Source organism: Neophocaena asiaeorientalis, unplaced genomic scaffold (assembly GCF_003031525.2).
Source record: "Neophocaena asiaeorientalis asiaeorientalis breed wild unplaced genomic scaffold, Neophocaena_asiaeorientalis_V1.1 scaffold78, whole genome shotgun sequence".
In the NCBI taxonomy this organism is placed as follows: domain Eukaryota; kingdom Metazoa; phylum Chordata; class Mammalia; order Artiodactyla; family Phocoenidae; genus Neophocaena; species Neophocaena asiaeorientalis.
The window spans coordinates 10,178,722-10,194,825 of record NW_020175018.1 but is presented as its reverse complement, the minus strand read 5'-3'; the positions used below and the strand labels follow the sequence as shown (position 1 = coordinate 10,194,825).

General features: G+C 37.2%; 2 protein-coding genes across 2 annotated transcripts in view; both read left to right on the top strand.

The window, feature by feature from the left end:
- Positions 1 to 3,636, top strand: part of SCAI (suppressor of cancer cell invasion) — a 134,191-nt gene extending 130,555 nt beyond the window's left edge. The window contains exon 18 of the mRNA XM_024762112.1: positions 2,995 to 3,636. Within this exon, the coding sequence (XP_024617880.1) occupies positions 2,995 to 3,141 (147 nt within the window). The 3' untranslated portion in view covers positions 3,142 to 3,636. The remainder of the gene's footprint in view (positions 1 to 2,994) is intronic.
- Positions 3,637 to 13,656: 10,020 nt separating this feature from the next.
- GOLGA1 (golgin A1) overlaps positions 13,657 to 16,104 on the top strand; it is a 49,782-nt gene continuing 47,334 nt past the window's right edge. The window contains exons 1-3 of the mRNA XM_024762498.1: positions 13,657 to 13,773; positions 14,577 to 14,626; positions 15,469 to 15,766. Of these exons, the coding sequence (XP_024618266.1) occupies positions 15,632 to 15,766 (135 nt within the window). The 5' untranslated portion in view covers positions 13,657 to 13,773; positions 14,577 to 14,626; positions 15,469 to 15,631. The remainder of the gene's footprint in view (positions 13,774 to 14,576; positions 14,627 to 15,468; positions 15,767 to 16,104) is intronic.

The following is a 16,104-nucleotide window of genomic DNA, read 5'->3' as shown; positions in this document are numbered from 1 at the left end:
ATCTGGTGGTAATTAATTCTCTCATTGCTTATTTATCTGAAACAGTATTTATTTCACTCTGGTGTTTTGTGAACCATGGGTTATTTAGAAATATGTTATTTAGTGTTTAAATTTGGGGAATTTTCAAGATATCTTACTGATTTCTAATTTAATTCCTTTGTGGTCAAATAGTATGCTTTGTATTGTTTGAGTCCTTTTAATTTATTGAGACTTGCTTTATTGTCCAGAATGTGGTCTATAATGGTACATGTTCTAGGGACACTTGAAATGAATGTATCAATATATGCTGCTACTGTTGAATGAAGGGTTCTATAAATGTCTGTTGGGTCTCGTTGGCTTATAATGTTGTTCAACTTCTTTATAGCCTTACTGATTTTCTGAATAATTGTTCTCTTATTACAATGTGTAATGTGTGTTTTCTTCTGGCTGTTTTTAAGGTTTCCTATTTACATTGGTTTCCTACAGTTTGATTATGATGTACTACCTTGATATGCTTTTCTTTGTTGCTTTCTTCCTGCTTGGTGTTTATTGAGCATCTTAGAGCTATCTAAATATCAACATATTTAATATATTTTAGAATATTTTTGGCCATTATTTCTTCAAACATTTTCTCTACTCCTCCCTTTCTCTTTCTGGCGCATCAATTACATATATGTTAAACAACCTAATATTGTCCTACAGGTCAATGATTTGCTTTTTTTTTTTTTAAGTGAAAAAAGGTTTATTTACATGCTCTTCATTTTTTTAAATGTCTGTTTTCTCTCTGTGTTTCAGTTTCTGTTGTCTTCAACTTTACTGATGTTTTCTTTTGCAGTGTCTAATGTGCTCTTAATCCTATGTCCATTTAGTTTTTCATTTCAGGGATTACATTTTTCTCACCTCTAGAAGTTCTTTTTGGTTCTTATAACATTTTCCATTTTTCTCCTCATTATATTTATGTTTTCTTTTGTGTTCTTGAATGAATAATAATAGCTAAAGTCTTTACCTACTAATACTGTATTCTCTATCATTTATAGGTTTGCTTTTATTGTTTTATTTCTACTGGTTAGGGGTCTCATAGTTCTAATTCTTTGTATGTTTAGTAATTTTCTGTTAAACTGTGAGCATTATGAATTTTCCGATGTTGATTTCTCTATTTTGTTGTCTTTAAAGAGCGTTGGGTTTGTTCTGGCCGGAGTTAAATTACTTGAACATCTTTTTGACCTTTCCCTGGCTTGTTTTTAAGCTTTTTAAGGGCAGATTTATTACAGTAGCATTAACATACAGATGTAGATTTATTTCAGCCTAGTACTAAGAAGCATGATTTCTCTGGGGTCTCTTTTATATGTCCACTGTTTCAACACATATTCTCCACCCTTGGGGTGTTTGGTCAGAATTCAAACATGTCCCAGCCCTGTGTGAGCTGAGAGAGTTGTTCAGTTTACAGTAGCCCCAGCAGTTCCTGGTTTTTTGTTTTTTTTCTTTTTTTAGGGTTTTTGAGCTTTTCATTATTGTCACTCCTCATAGTATTTAGTGTGGTAAAATGAGAATTTAGTCTCTGTAATATGTAATTACTGAGGCCTACAGGCACAAGAGAGATAGAAATGACCTTTTAATATATGGACCATCATGTTAGATGTATAGAAAAATGGTAATTTATTTTTTCAGTAAATATTAAGTATGTGGCAAAATTGTAGTCTATAGAAAGTACCAAATGAAGAAGAATTTCCAAATGAGAATCACTTTATTCTTGAAATTGTCTTCTTCTTTTGCTTCCATGTGATTACAAAAACTATTTTCTTTTTTCTTTTATTAGTCCTTCTTTTGTTTTTTCCCCTGATCTTTCATCTCTCTTTCTAGGGACTCTTTTTTTCACTCTCTTTGCTAATATGCTTAGAAACCTCATCCATTTTCATGGCTATTAATATTTATCTTCATGTAGATTGTATCAGTGTATATATTATATATGTATATAGTATGACATAAACTGCTCAAACCTGTCTTCTTCTTTTTTAAAAAATTTATTTTATTTTATTTTTGCTGCATTTGGTCTTCATTGCGGTGCGTGGGCTTTCTCTAGTTGTGGTGAGCAGGGACTACTCTTCATTGCAGTGCGCGGGCTTCTCACTGCGGTGGCTTCTCTTGTTGCAGAGCACGGGCTCTAGGCACACAGCCTTCAGTAGTTGTGGCTCGTGGGCTCTAGAGCACAGGCTCAGTAGTTGTGGCACACAGGCTTAGTTGCTCCGCGACATGTGGGATCTTCCTGGACCAGGGCTTGAACCCATGTCCCCTGCATTGGCAGGCGGATTCTTAACCAGTCTGTCACCAGGGAAGCCCTCAAACCTGTCTTCTGAGATACGGTCCTGAATTTTCAAATTCTGGTTGACGGGCTGTCCTCTTTGTATAGCCCATTACCTTAAATAAAATATACCTAAAACCTGAAGCTTTATACTATCCCCAAATTATCTCCTCCTTTACATCTCTTTTTCTCTGAGTAGCTCTCAACTCTTCTTTCAAGTCATCCATTCTTGAAATCTTAGTCATTTTTGACACCTCCTTCTCCTATAATTAATTGCCCAGGCCCATTAATTTGACCTTTTCAGGGTTTCCCATGTCTTTTCTCTCATTTTAATTTCTACTGAAACATGTATTTATTTATTCACTAACAAATACTTGTTGAAATTCTGTGTATTTTAGGATTCCCCCCCAGCAAGTAGGAATTATATGGTTTCCACAATATAGCATAGTTCCCAGAAATGATAGGCCCCAGTAAATATTCATGAAATAACTCACTGAATGAATATATTGGGTTGAACCATATGAACTTATCATTTTTGGAGTCAAAATGGTCAAATGTCAGCAATTTCGTATGTTCAACAAATATATTACCAATATGAAGGAGAAATATGCATATTAAGTTACTTCTTAATACTGTTCATATTAACAGTAATATTAATGTGTATAATTTTCTTTCCTTAAACTATAGAATTGACTTTTCTCTTCTTTGTTTACCAGGAAACACGAAATTATCCAGAATCATATCCACAACTGCCAAGGGATGAAACAGTGGAGAACCCTCACCTCCAGAAGCACATTTTGGAATTAGCATCCATTTTGGATGTGCGAAACGTGTTCCTTGAGAATACCATAGATGACTATTAAAACAAAAATCCTCTGTTGAAACAAGTTTTCATTTGCCACAGATTTTAAATGGTGCAGTTTTCTAATGTGATGACAGACACATAGTGGTGTTATTTAGTTTTTATTTTTCAATTTAGGACCACCATTTTAAAAACAAGCTGAAAAAAATTGTTCAAACTTTTAGGGTAACTGTTTTAAAATACAATGTTTCAGGTCTTTTAAAAACTCAATCTTGGAATTTTTATTTTTTGGTTTTGAGGTATGGATACTTACCTCTAACATCTGATCCTACACTCATATAGTCACTATTCTCACCCTGAGAAGAGTAAATCATTTATTTTTGTATAATGAGGAAAACCCAACTCTTATACTTGGACCTTAAATGTGTGGATTTGGAAAACATGTAATTGTTCACAAATATGAAACTAGCCAGCATGGACTACTAAGAATCAAGAACAGAGCCCTACCGTAATATTTCTTTTCATTCCAAGTTAGTAGATAGAAAAATGTGTGATTCTTTGAAGCCTAATCAAGATAGTTCTTTTTTTTTGTTTTTTTTTTCTTTTTTCGGTATGAGGGCCTCTCACTGCTGTGGCCTCTCCCTTTGCGGAGCACAGGCTCCGGACGCGCAGGCCCAGCGGCCATGGCCCACGGGCATATGGGATCCTCCCGGACCGGGGCACGAACCCGTGTTCCCTGTATCAGCAGGCGGACTCTCAACCACTGCGCCACCAGGGAAGCCCAAGATAGTTCTTAAAAACATTTAATTCGTTTAAATGCTGTCAGAATGTCAGTAACTGTATAGGATTGATTTGCATCTGAAAAGCTGAATCCTTAATTGAGGTCTTGAGATGATACATATCATTTGGAATGTGTGAGTCCTGTGTTATCATGAGATATGTTTGCATATTTTGTTTTCTTTGTATTCTTTGAATGCTGGAAGTGAAAAAGAACAACTTTTAAATCTTTCAGTCAAAAAATCAGGTTGTCGTTTTCATAATACAGTGTTTCCATAGGAATTCCATTTAAACTTTTATTAATTAATGAGATCAAGTTTAAAGACTGTCTAGGTTGAGGTCTGTGGTATACAGTAGAGTTTGTAATCTTTTTGCCTAGTTCAGATTTATGAAACTTCAGAGTTGTTACTAATTTTAGTTGAGGGTAACTGAATTGTTATATAATTAAAATGGAAGTTGCTTTTGCATTGACAATTTGGAAATTAGGTTTTTAAAAACTCCTTATATTTACTATTTTATATTTCATGCACAGGTTTTTTATTATTTTATATAGGGTTCAGTGTATTATATAAAGATTTTTGTGTTTTTTCTCCCCTTTCATCCCCTTCATAATTTTACAGGTACTAGCTATGATTTCTTTCCCCTCTTTTGACTCCCCAGCATTCAAGTTCAGAAATCGTTGAATCGAAAGCCCTTCTACCTAATTTTCTGTACAGGCTCACAACTCTACCTCTGGCAGTCCCAGGGGAAATGAGGTGTTTGCTTTTGGTGCCTCTTTCCTATGTCCCTAGGGAAATTTTACTGTAATATTTTTAACTTGGTTTTTATTTCTAACATACAGAATTATTTTGGTCTAAGTTATTCATATATGTGTTCCAATTTGTTGGTTTTTCATCTGAAGTCTTGAAGTTATTGTTCTTGGGTTTGGGAGACTTTGTGGGTTTTTTAATTAATTTTTTTAAAAGTCATTTTTGTTTGTTCTTTTAAACATTATTTCAGAAGGCTTTGGAAAAGTTACCCCGGAGAGATATTTCCTTTGCTAGTGGGTTTTTATTATCAGATAAAGACTGCTTTCCTTTTTTTTTTTCCCCCCCAGTACTTTAATAAACTTCATAGCTTTCCTTTCATAACAGTGTTTACCTGAACCACAGCAATAGACTGTCCTTAGTTGTCTGACCTCTTGTTTCAATTCCCTGGAAGTTCTGTGCCAGTACTAGCAACACATATTCTCCTGTTCTCTGATGCTTAAAATAGTACTTATCATCCTGAGCTTTATCCTCACTTGATTAACATAAAGAACACTGGCTTGAGAATTAGGCGACCTGAGTTCTAATCCTGGCTTTCCTGGTAACTAGCTTTATGCTCTTTGACAAGTGTCTTCATGTCTCTGCTTTTTAGCACTCTCATCTGTAAAATGAAGGCATTGGCCCAAGGTTCTGTCCAATTCTGTGGTTCTATAATTTGAACTCTTGGTTCCAAAAGATACTGATTTTCCCACCCCTGCCACCTGGAAAATTGGTTTCCCTTATTTTAGTATACACAACATTTTCTTTTCTATATCATTTTTACCTAGTTTTTGTTCAAGAAAATATCTGGGTCCCACTTAGTTGTTGTAGAAACTAGTTCAGAGAGAGAATCTCCAGAAGAAATTGGAGCTTTTGTTATTAGTAACGTGTTTGTCTAAGAACAAGGGGTCTTGGAACTCACAGCTAGTGTTTAGATGATGACCTTGCTCCTCAAGTTAATAGTAGTGTAATTCCTTACTGGTGGTTAAAAATTTTAAGTGAACTAAAGTAATCTTGAGAGGAAAACTGTGCTGGAAAATTCTAAACTATTGTTTCATTCATGCCTTTAAAAAAATGTGTATTGAACAACGCTATACTCCAGATTTTGTCCTAGGCATTGGTGAAACAGACAACGTAGACTTAAAAGTCCTTGTTTTCATGATGCTTATATTCTAGTAGGATGAATCAGGCAATAAATATAATAAGTAAATTTATGTTAGAAAGTTTTAAATAGTATGAAGAAAATTTAGAGTGTGGCAAGGGAAATTTTTCGTTTGTTTTTAGGCAGAAAATAATGTTTCAGTGAGTGATCGGGGTAGGCCTTATTGTGAAGGTTACATTTGTGCAAACACTTGTATTCCTTTGTTGTTGTTTTTTTTAACTTTTTGTTATGAAAATTTAAAACATACACAGAGTTTAATGAACCTTTTATACCCATTACCCAGCTTCTACATTTTAAGACCTTACTTTAATTGAGGAAGAGGAAATGAAAAAGGACAATCACTCAATGGGCTCAAGATGGCAATGGCAGAGAATCTTATTTTCTCAATATATACTGCTCCCCTTTATGAATATTAAAATGTTAAACCCTTTATTTATTTTTAGAATTCATAGAAATTTAAATTTTGGAACTAAGAACAAAGCAAAACAATGAGAAAGGGTACTTCTTTGCTTTCAAATTGCACAAACTCCCCCCTGGAGATTCTGATAGTGTCTCACCTCACCTAAGAACCACTGTAAACAAAATAGTGTAAGAGTGCAAGAAGTCAGTTATATACAAAACAAAATTAAGCACAATGGAATTGTTTTCTCTTTCTTTGTCCGTATATTTCTGAAGTTGATAAAGCGACTATCTTCCCTAATTTACAGAAGAGAAAGCTGCGACCCCAAAAAACTCAGTTTTTTTTCATAAAGATGGAGCTAGAACTAAAACTCAAATCTCCTAATCTCAGCCCAGTCTTTCCAGTAGCTCAGGTTGCTTTCTATAATGAACAAGAAAGAAATAATTAGAGATTTATATTTTGGCACAAAAGCTATGGTATTTTTTTAATATATCAAATATTGAAACCAGTAAATCAATCAGCCCCAGCAAATTTTAATTTATTATTTATAAAAAAATCCACAAGTCAGACATTTTATCTTTGATTTTAGCCAGAGTATATCCTTTGTGTATGTGTGTGTGTGTTTTTTCTTCCTAGGAAGTGGTGCTCTCAAAAACCTCTCAAAGCACATAGACTTTATTGTACCCTTTATATTTTTACCAAGTTGAAATGTTTTGAGATTATAAAAGCAAAGTGCAATCTAGTCATGACTGAAATTTTCCTGGTAAAGGATCTGGGTTTTATTTTTCTCACTTGTGGCTACTATGCTTTGTTTTCTTCTTGCAGTAGTATTCCCTGAGACAGATTAGGTGGTGATTGAACTGAATTTCTTTGAGGTAAAGGGAAAAGCAACAAATCCAATGTATATATTAATTATGAGAGCTTTCATTAGCATTTTTCTCCGAGTTTAATCTCTGACCTGTGTGAGTTAGTAACTTTCTGTCTCTTAGAAGGGTTTTGGACTCTGTTGAAAAATCTTGTACTTAGTTATCCACGGAGACTTGTAATCAGTCTGATATACAGAGAATATTCTGGACAGGAAATATACTAAGGTACTAAGGTCTGCAAACTTGGCTACTGCCTGTGATGTGGAACCACCTCCCCATCCTAAGTGAGTAAAAAGATTTGATATGAATATGAATGATATGAATCTCCTGGTGATATTTTGGGTGTATATGTTCCTGTATGTTTGTTTGGAGAGTATTAAGGATATTTACATTGAGGGCTTTTTTGTTGTCCTTATTTATTTGAAATTCTTATTTTATTTGCAGTGGCATGTATATATTTTCATGATGCTGAATCTCTGTGTATACTTTTTGTATATATGTACATATTTGTAAATATATGGTATGCAGAGATACAGTATGTGTATATTATATACCCATGCCCATTGTGGGCTGAATTTATTTAAGTTCTGTGAGGACATCATGGTGGCATTGTTCATGCTGCTGTAATTAGGTTGTGGCTGTATCTCAATCGTGAGCCTCTATTTTGAGGGGCTTGTGTTTGGGTAAAATGGACTAATTTGGAGTTGAAATTAGGACATGAAGATCTTAACAGAAAGCTGGATATTCTTAGCTTTAAAATCATCTGCCAATTTCCATTTAAACTGATGATAAATTAGTGATAGGAACCTGAAAAACCTAAGTATGTGAAACTGAGACACCAGCAGGTTCTTAAGCTATATTAGTACTTTATTTTCTTGCCTGTAGTTGGGTATTATTACTTAGTAACATAAGTATTTATATTGAGAATCAAGGGGCAGTGGAAAAAATTACTTTGATCACATTTCAAAATAGATAGGAAAATGTCCTTTAAGTAGGGAAATACGTTCCTAGTTGCCATTTTAATGCCTGATACCACAGTTTAATTTGGGAACAATATTTTTTTCACCAGTGTGTCTCATCTTACCTCTGTGAGGCAGAAAAAGGAGCATTCGGTAGAGGAGGGCTTTACCTAGGTAGGGTCGAATTTAATGAGGAACAAGAGGTTGATAACCTTTATATTTGCCGCAGCTGTGATTAATTTAGTCCTGTCTTGGCATTTCTAACGAGAGATTTTTCTAATTGGAGCTGCATATCAAAGATGAGTATGCTTATCTGAGAAAATGCTTCCAGTGAATAAAATGCCTCCAGTTGTATTTCTTTGTCTCTGTGAGACCACTGTGTTCTGCAAATTGATACATTCACACATGAAGTAGGATTCTTAATATTAGGTGCATGGCATGCTATAAAAGTGGGGCCTTCAAACCTCTACCAAGAATGACAGGTAGGGGAGGATAAGAGGATAGTAAATATGTGCAGTGCCAATTTGTGAACCTATGGAATATCACAGAGATCAATATTCGGTTACTCGGGTCTTCACTGGGCATGTTTATTTGCACGGAAGAGTGTAGGAGATATTTAATATACACTTGAATACATTCACCACAAAAATTAAGTAGGGGTTATTTTTCTGCTTGATAAAATATAACTGCAAACAACTATTTACCCCATTATTCTTCAGAAGATTAAATCTATCTGATCCAATTTTAAATTATCTTAAAGAGAAAAGTCAGGAGTCATTTCTACTGTTCTCCAAAATGTTACGTTTGCCTCTTCATTGTATTTTTAATATGTCAGCCAAGTATTCATAACACTTCTCAATTACAATGTTAAATTTTAAATAAAGTTGTAATAGCCTTTTTCTTAAATACATATTAAAATTTGGTGATGTATTCTTTCTGAGAAAATCAGTGAAAACGTTCATAGTGTCTGATGTTCGAGTTGTTTTAGTAACCAAATCATTTATTGCAACTGGAGAGTAGCAGAGCAGATGTTATGCTATTTAAAATTCATGGAACTGACTCATGCTTGATGTGGACATTGATTTGAGGAGAGCAGCAGCATTTAGAAGTGTAGTAGATGAGACTGACATTGTGAATATGACCTCTGACTCTCTAACAGTCAGGTTGCAATTAAATAAGAATTGCTTAGAAAACCAAGTCCTCTCTCCCCCTATTCTCCTGCAGTCTTAGACATGGATACTTTATACCTGTTCATGCTGTACCTCCAGTTCTTTCCTGGATACTGTGACCACTTTACCTTAAAAAACAATTTTATTAAGGCAGTTAATCTTCCTCAAACGAGAATTTCAAAACATAATAATTACACTGTGTCCCAGCTTCACTGAATTTTTGAACACAGAGATTTATTAAACATGCCTTGTGTTTAAGGAAGGATAATTGATGTGTGAATGGAATCAATCACCTATTGAAGGGAAGGATGTCAGGATGATGTAGGGGGACATGCCCTTAAATGGGTAAAGATAAATGTATTAAATCAAGTGTAACTAATTTGTTGATGCCATAGAAATATTTCCTTTGGAATTCTGTAGATGTGAAATGTTTTCTTAAGCTAAAATTGATATTTTTAACTTAGTTTGGTGTAATATTGACTTTTAAGAAGAATTCCATTTCTATATAACGTTGTTAATCACTGACTGAAGCACCATTTCTTAATTTAAACATTTTTGTTAATTTGTGTTTTTTTAAAGTTATATTTTAAATTATCAAACTAGTCTAAGCAGTATGATTTTTTAAAAAACATTTGAACAGTGCTTTCAGAGTTTTTTAGCAGTTTGAGGTATACTAATTCTGCACTCCAGATTCACTTAATCATAAAGCCTGAATTTGGTCATAGAACAGACTATAAATTGGGAATATTTTGGTGAACAATTCCAGTCTACATCCCAAGACAATCATCTTTTTAGGTGTAGTATTGTTTATTGAGACATTGGTAATTTTAGGGTTGAGATTTTTTTACTTTTCTGATAGGCTTATGGAATGAAAATTAATAGAATGAGTGTTTATGTCACTTCAGAATGAGATGGGGAATTATAGCTAGCCTTCCTTTAGGTATGCAGTAAACATTATTTAAAATTTTGTTATATTACTAATATTCTTTTTTTTTAATTTATTTTATTTTTGGCTGCGTTGGGTCTTCGCTGCACGCAGGCTTTCTCTAGTTGGGTTAGCGGGGGCTACTCTGTTGCGGTGCGCGGGCTTCTTACTGCAGTGGCTTCTCTTGTTGCGGAGCACGGCCTCTAGGCACGTGGGCTTCAGTAGTTGTGGCACGTGGGCTCAGTAATTGTGGCTCACAGGCTCTAGAGCACAGGCTCAGTAGTTGTGGCACATGGGCTTAGTTGCTCTGCGGCATGTGGGATCTTCCTGGGCCAGGGGTCGAACCCGTGTCTCCTGCATTGGCAGGCAGATTGTTAACCACTGCACCACCAGGGAAGCCCTATATTACTAATATTCTTTTCTCTCTTGAAACTGTCATGAATGTCCACTTATGTGTGATTGAAAATTAAGATTTGTAAACATTACAATTTGACCCATAAGTCTTTTCAAACATCAAATCAGTAAAATGGTTTGATATTTTCAAACATCAAACCATTGTAAAATGTGAAATGATCATATATGATAATCCCGAGTAAATATTTCCAAACATATAGAAATAAACACTATTTAAATTTAAAAATCTATTCCTACCCTTCTTTGCATGTTACTGACATTTTTTTTAGATTATAGGTATGTGTTGTAATGTATTAGAAATCTGCAGGAAAAATTGCTTCAAATGTTTTAGGGCAATAAGAATTTTTATTTACTATTTCTTGCAGAATGAGTTTTTTAAAAAACTTTTGTTTCTTTTTTATTAAAAAGAACTCAATGGTTCAGTAAAATATTTTAGGTCTTTGTGTTTGTGGCTTTTTATAGTTATCTGGTTACATTCCTTTCATCACATAGATCATATGACTAGTTCTCCAGCTGTTTTTTATTTGTTGTTTTTAATAAACCTTGCCACTCAACAATCAAGAGATACACTTTGGAGGCTTCTTCCTGTCAAAGTAGAAAGGTCTTAGGTAATAGGAAAGGCAGATGCAATGTCCTACCATTTTCATAGTAGAGTTTACAAATGAAGGAATTTATCCAAATAGGTTTATCTTCACTGTGTAGCACCAGTAAAAATAGTGGTTTCACTAATCATTGAATGTGATGAAGCAGTTTTAAATCATTTCCTACTTAGCTCTAAAGAATTTTGTCATTTCAGGCCACATTATTATTTTGTCTGAGTAGTTTCCATTGTAAGGTTGAATACCCTTTTCTTTATTCAAGTCATCACTAAAGGTTAAGATAATCAAATAGGAGTTAAAATAAGTTATATTTGGTCTTTTTTCCCTGAAAATAATGGTGAACCTATTGTCTATATTATGGCTATTAGGCAGAAATGCACTTGTTTCAATCATAACAGAAATTACATTTGGAGAATATAATTACTTGATTTTGTAGTGGTGTGAAATACTTTTTAAAAATTGTGCTTGTCTGTAACTGAAATGTTATAGAACTGTAACACTATAAGGATTATAGAGGTATATTTATTAGCTCTCTTTGAGAGGTTGAAGCACAATAATTTTCACGTAACAGTTCTTATCCAAGTGCTGCTAATCTGTCGTGCAAATAATGAAGCTATTTGGTTGCCTATCTAGCTATTCACCAATCACTGTAATCCTTGAAACGTAGTCTTGTTGCTCATTTGTATTAAATTTTGGGTATTGTGGGTTAATACTTTAGTAGAACAAAATCCATCAAGTCAGCTCTGTGAGACAAGAAACCATTTGGATTCACTAGTTTTATATGTGTTCTCAGTAGAATTAAATTTGAAGGGGCTATTTACCACCAATGACTAAGGGGGAAAATTATATTGTCAATATCATCGGACTTGAACAACTGTGGTATTGTATAAGTCTTATCTGTTGTGTTTCTAAATTGCTTAAGCCATACATACTCTTAAGGATGTTTTCCTATTGTGTTCCTTTTCAGCAGCCTTTTTCTGCTTTGTCTGTTATGGCTAATATGTCATAGATTTTAGAAATTGAGAAGTTATCAAAACATTTTATTTTCTTGATCATCACTTTTGACTCTTGTATGGTACGTGATTTGTCATAAAGGATAGCAAGCCTTTCACTACTTAAGTAAATGAATATCAGAGTAAACACTGTGATTCTGCAGAGCAGATTCAGTAGGCCCTTGTCTTTTCCAATGTTTTCTTCTGTTATATGGTGCCTACCACCTTGAGGGCTCTTAAATAGTAGAGGATGGAGAGTTAAACATTGTTTTGATGTTTATTGAATAACAAGATTACAGAATATTTGATTTTTGTTGTCAGTGTATTGAAGACATTTTTGCATTGATAAATGTTCTCTCTAGGAATGTGATTACATTCATCCGGTGTGAACTCTTGTAAATGAATTTTGTATCTTGAATTCACGTATAAAGTGTATCATCGATATAAAAATAAACATTATTTGCTTAAAGTTTTTGCTACTTCTTCAGATTGTTGACAACGTAAGGGCTAAACTGATAGGGTTTGCTTCTTTCAGATAATTCCTCGGTTACTTGAAACAGTCTTGAGGTTGCAGATTTGATGCTATTGTTTTAGTTTGTAAATTTCTTCTACGTCCTAGTCTTGGTTTTTTCCCTGCCCTCCTCCAGGTGGGACACACTGAGGGAGGGATTGTTTCAGGGGATTGGGTTGAAGCTGCTGGCCCTCAGGCTGGTGTTGGGTCTGGGCAAGAACATGTGCAACTTCAATGTGGAATGTCTGGCTTGGTTGGCATTAAGGAGTCGAGACCCGACGTAGGCTACCAGTTTGTACTGTAACTTTGTACAAGGCAGTTTTACCTCTCTGGACTTTCTTCATCTGTCAAAAGTTGGAGGCCCATTAGTGGCTAGTGAAATGAATGTGGTGGGCTGCCGCTAGCGTGTGTTTCTAATGAAATGCAATATATCAGACTGCACTATATAGTAAGGGTATGATTCCGGAAGCTCTTCTTTCAATGACACATTACGTGTCCTACAAGTGGGTCACAGGCACAAAACTGAAAACACCCATTACGAAGCGCGAGTTCTCAGTACTAACGTGTGGAGCCATAGGTTCCAGCGTGAGGAAGGCGGCAGGGGCTTGCAGGTACAAGGCGGCCGTGTAGGGTGCAGACTGGGATGCAGGGAGAGGAGTGAAAAGTCTGGGTTGGGCCAGCCACGGCCTGAGGTTTCCACGCCGCAGGCTGGCACCACCGCAGCAATCAGTTCTTTCCCCTTTGCACCAGTTTCCTACCACTTCCCCCGCTCCGCACCGCCCCCTTTAAAAAGAAAAAAAAAAGGAAAGAAGTGCTTCAGCCATCCAGCCCTCCTACCAGGGTTTGGCCGCCTGCTGACGTGGCGGACCGGCTTCAGGGAGCGCCCAGCCCCGCGCCCTCCAGCGGTTCCGGCCCAACCGCCACCCCGCAGCTCGCGCCGGCCGCCGGGAAGACGGCGTTCAGGCGCATGCGCACGGTGGGACGGCTCGCGCGCAGCCACTTCCGGCGCGCTTGTGGAAGTGCGGTTCCGGTTTGCTGCTTTGCCCGCAGGCCGGCTGTGGGGGCTGGTGACGCGGGCCGGCGCTCACGAGAGGCCCCGGAGGCGGGGTCTGCCGGCTGCCCAGAGAGCGGCAGGTGCGCGGGCGGGGACCGGAGACACGAGCAGGCCCCTCTTTCTCCCGGTGGTCTCGGAGTGCGCCCAAAGAGGCCCCGACTGGGTTGCCCAAGACCCAAGGCGGAGGGCAGTACCGGGGTGCAGAAAGGACGAGGGTGGGGGCAGAGGCGGGCTCCCCGGCCTGGGAACCTGAAGCCTGGGGTTCCGGAATTTCCCCCCCTGCGCGACTTTGGACCAGTCACTCCTCCTCTTTGGGTCTCGGTTTCCCTGCTGTTAAATGGGAGACACATTGGTCCTTCCCTTCTTTGACAGTCCACGCACGGGCGGGTCTGGAAGGAGACTGAGTGGGATCCAAACTGCCGTGGCAGGTGGCTGGCCCCCGGGCATTAGAAAGCTCTTTTACCCAACTTAGCCATCCTTTTTCTCAGCGACCTTCTTAGTTCGAGTCAAGGCTCTGGGGTCTGGCCGGGTAAACAGTGTGACTGTCAGAATCAACTGAAATAAATACTAGCCCTGGGAAACCTTAATCTCGTTAAAGTTCTTTTGCTCACTGCTCCTCCCAAGGCGAAGTGAGTTTAGCCACTTACTACAATGAGAGATTCTGTTCTTTGTGCCTTTAAGTGAAGCTCTTACGCAAATCACAGATGCAAAGACCAGGGTGAGGGAGGGGATACCCCTGAGGATTGTGGTAGAACAGATTTTCTCTCCCCCTCACCTTAGTCCTTCCTCCCTCCTCTTCCACACCCCTGGCCCGACCCCGCAACATTTTGGCCTTACACTTGAGAGGAAATATTCAATGCATTTTATTTTTGTCTTCATGCAGGACAGAAAGCTTTGACCTCCAAGCTGTTTTAAATCTAGTAGATAAGCCAGGTGAGTAGGTGGTTTACAGACATTGAAGGTAAAACTTTTGAAGAATTGTACAGACTTAAATGGATGCTCTGAAGTGGTAAGAAGTCATTTGTACATCTTAGAGTGGAGCTTAGTTATCCTCCACAAAATATCAAAAGTTAAGTTTGGACCCAGAATGTAAATGTTTCATGCACGTTAGGAGGGAAAGATGTTTGAATATCATGTAAAACATTGTGAAAAAAGAAATTGACTTGAGGTAATTTTAGTCACTCTTAAAAAAGAGAACCACACAGCATTTCCAGGAAACATTTAAGGATATCTGATACGTTGGCTGGCTTGCCTGCTTTTTTAGGAAAAAAGTTGTCAACATTTTCTAGTGAACAGCTGATTCCAAACCATCTTGGAACATTAGAACATTATACCTTCTCCCTGTATTGAGTTACATGTTTTTGTCTAAACTGTAGTTGAACTTAATATTATTGGGGGAAGGATTCAGAAGCATTATGTTAATGTTTGCCGTGGGAAATTTTACTTGATGTGTTACATGCCACAGCCAATGTGGTGTAATTAAAAAAAAAAAAAGAGTAAGGACTTGTGAGTCAGAGTCCTGGGTTCAAATGCCAGCGCTGCGTTTAGCCACACAATCTTTGGCAGATTACTTCACCTCCTTGAGACTGGATTTCCTTATCTGTACATGCATCTGTAGCACCTGAGTGCTTTTCAGATGTTTAGTAATTGTGTTCTAGTAAGTGTGCATGTAAACTTATGAAACTTAATCTTGAAACCTGAAGCTTAACAAAACAACCCAGATGTGAAATTTCTCTGGTGTTTAACTCAGAGGTGCTCTTTCATCTGATTTATAGATACGCTATTGCCACAAGCCTTTGGCCCACATTTCAGTGGGAATGCAGTTAGTTTGGATATCTGGAACTTTTTAGGCACCTGTCTCGGAATTCCTGGTTGCTGGCCTAACGACTGTTGGGGGTTCAAGACCTGGCCCTCAGTGCAGGATAGCCACACAGCAAAATGTTTGCAAAACTAAAGAAGAAAATTGCAGAAGAGACTGCTGTCGTTCAGAGGCCAGGAGGTGCTACTAGGATCCCACGATCAGTGAGCAAGGAATCGGTTGCTTCCATGGGAGCTGACTCAGGAGATGACTTTGTAAGTATCTTCTCTAGTTTTTAATGTTTGGTACAGCCTCATTGTATTTTTAAAATAATATTTCAGGGAATCTTTGCAATAAATTTTTATTATTATTTCGTAATAGCCGTTTTTATATATATATATATTTTTAGATATTTATGTATTTATTTGGCTGCTCTGGGTCTTAGTTGCGGCCCTCGGGATCTTTGTTGCAGCACGCAGGATCTTTAGTTGCAGCGTGTGGGATCTTGAGTTGCAGCATGGGAACTCTCAGTTGCAGCATGTGGGATCTAGTTCTCTGACCAGGGATCGAACCTGGGCCCCCTGCATTGGGAGCATGGAGTCTTTAGCCACTG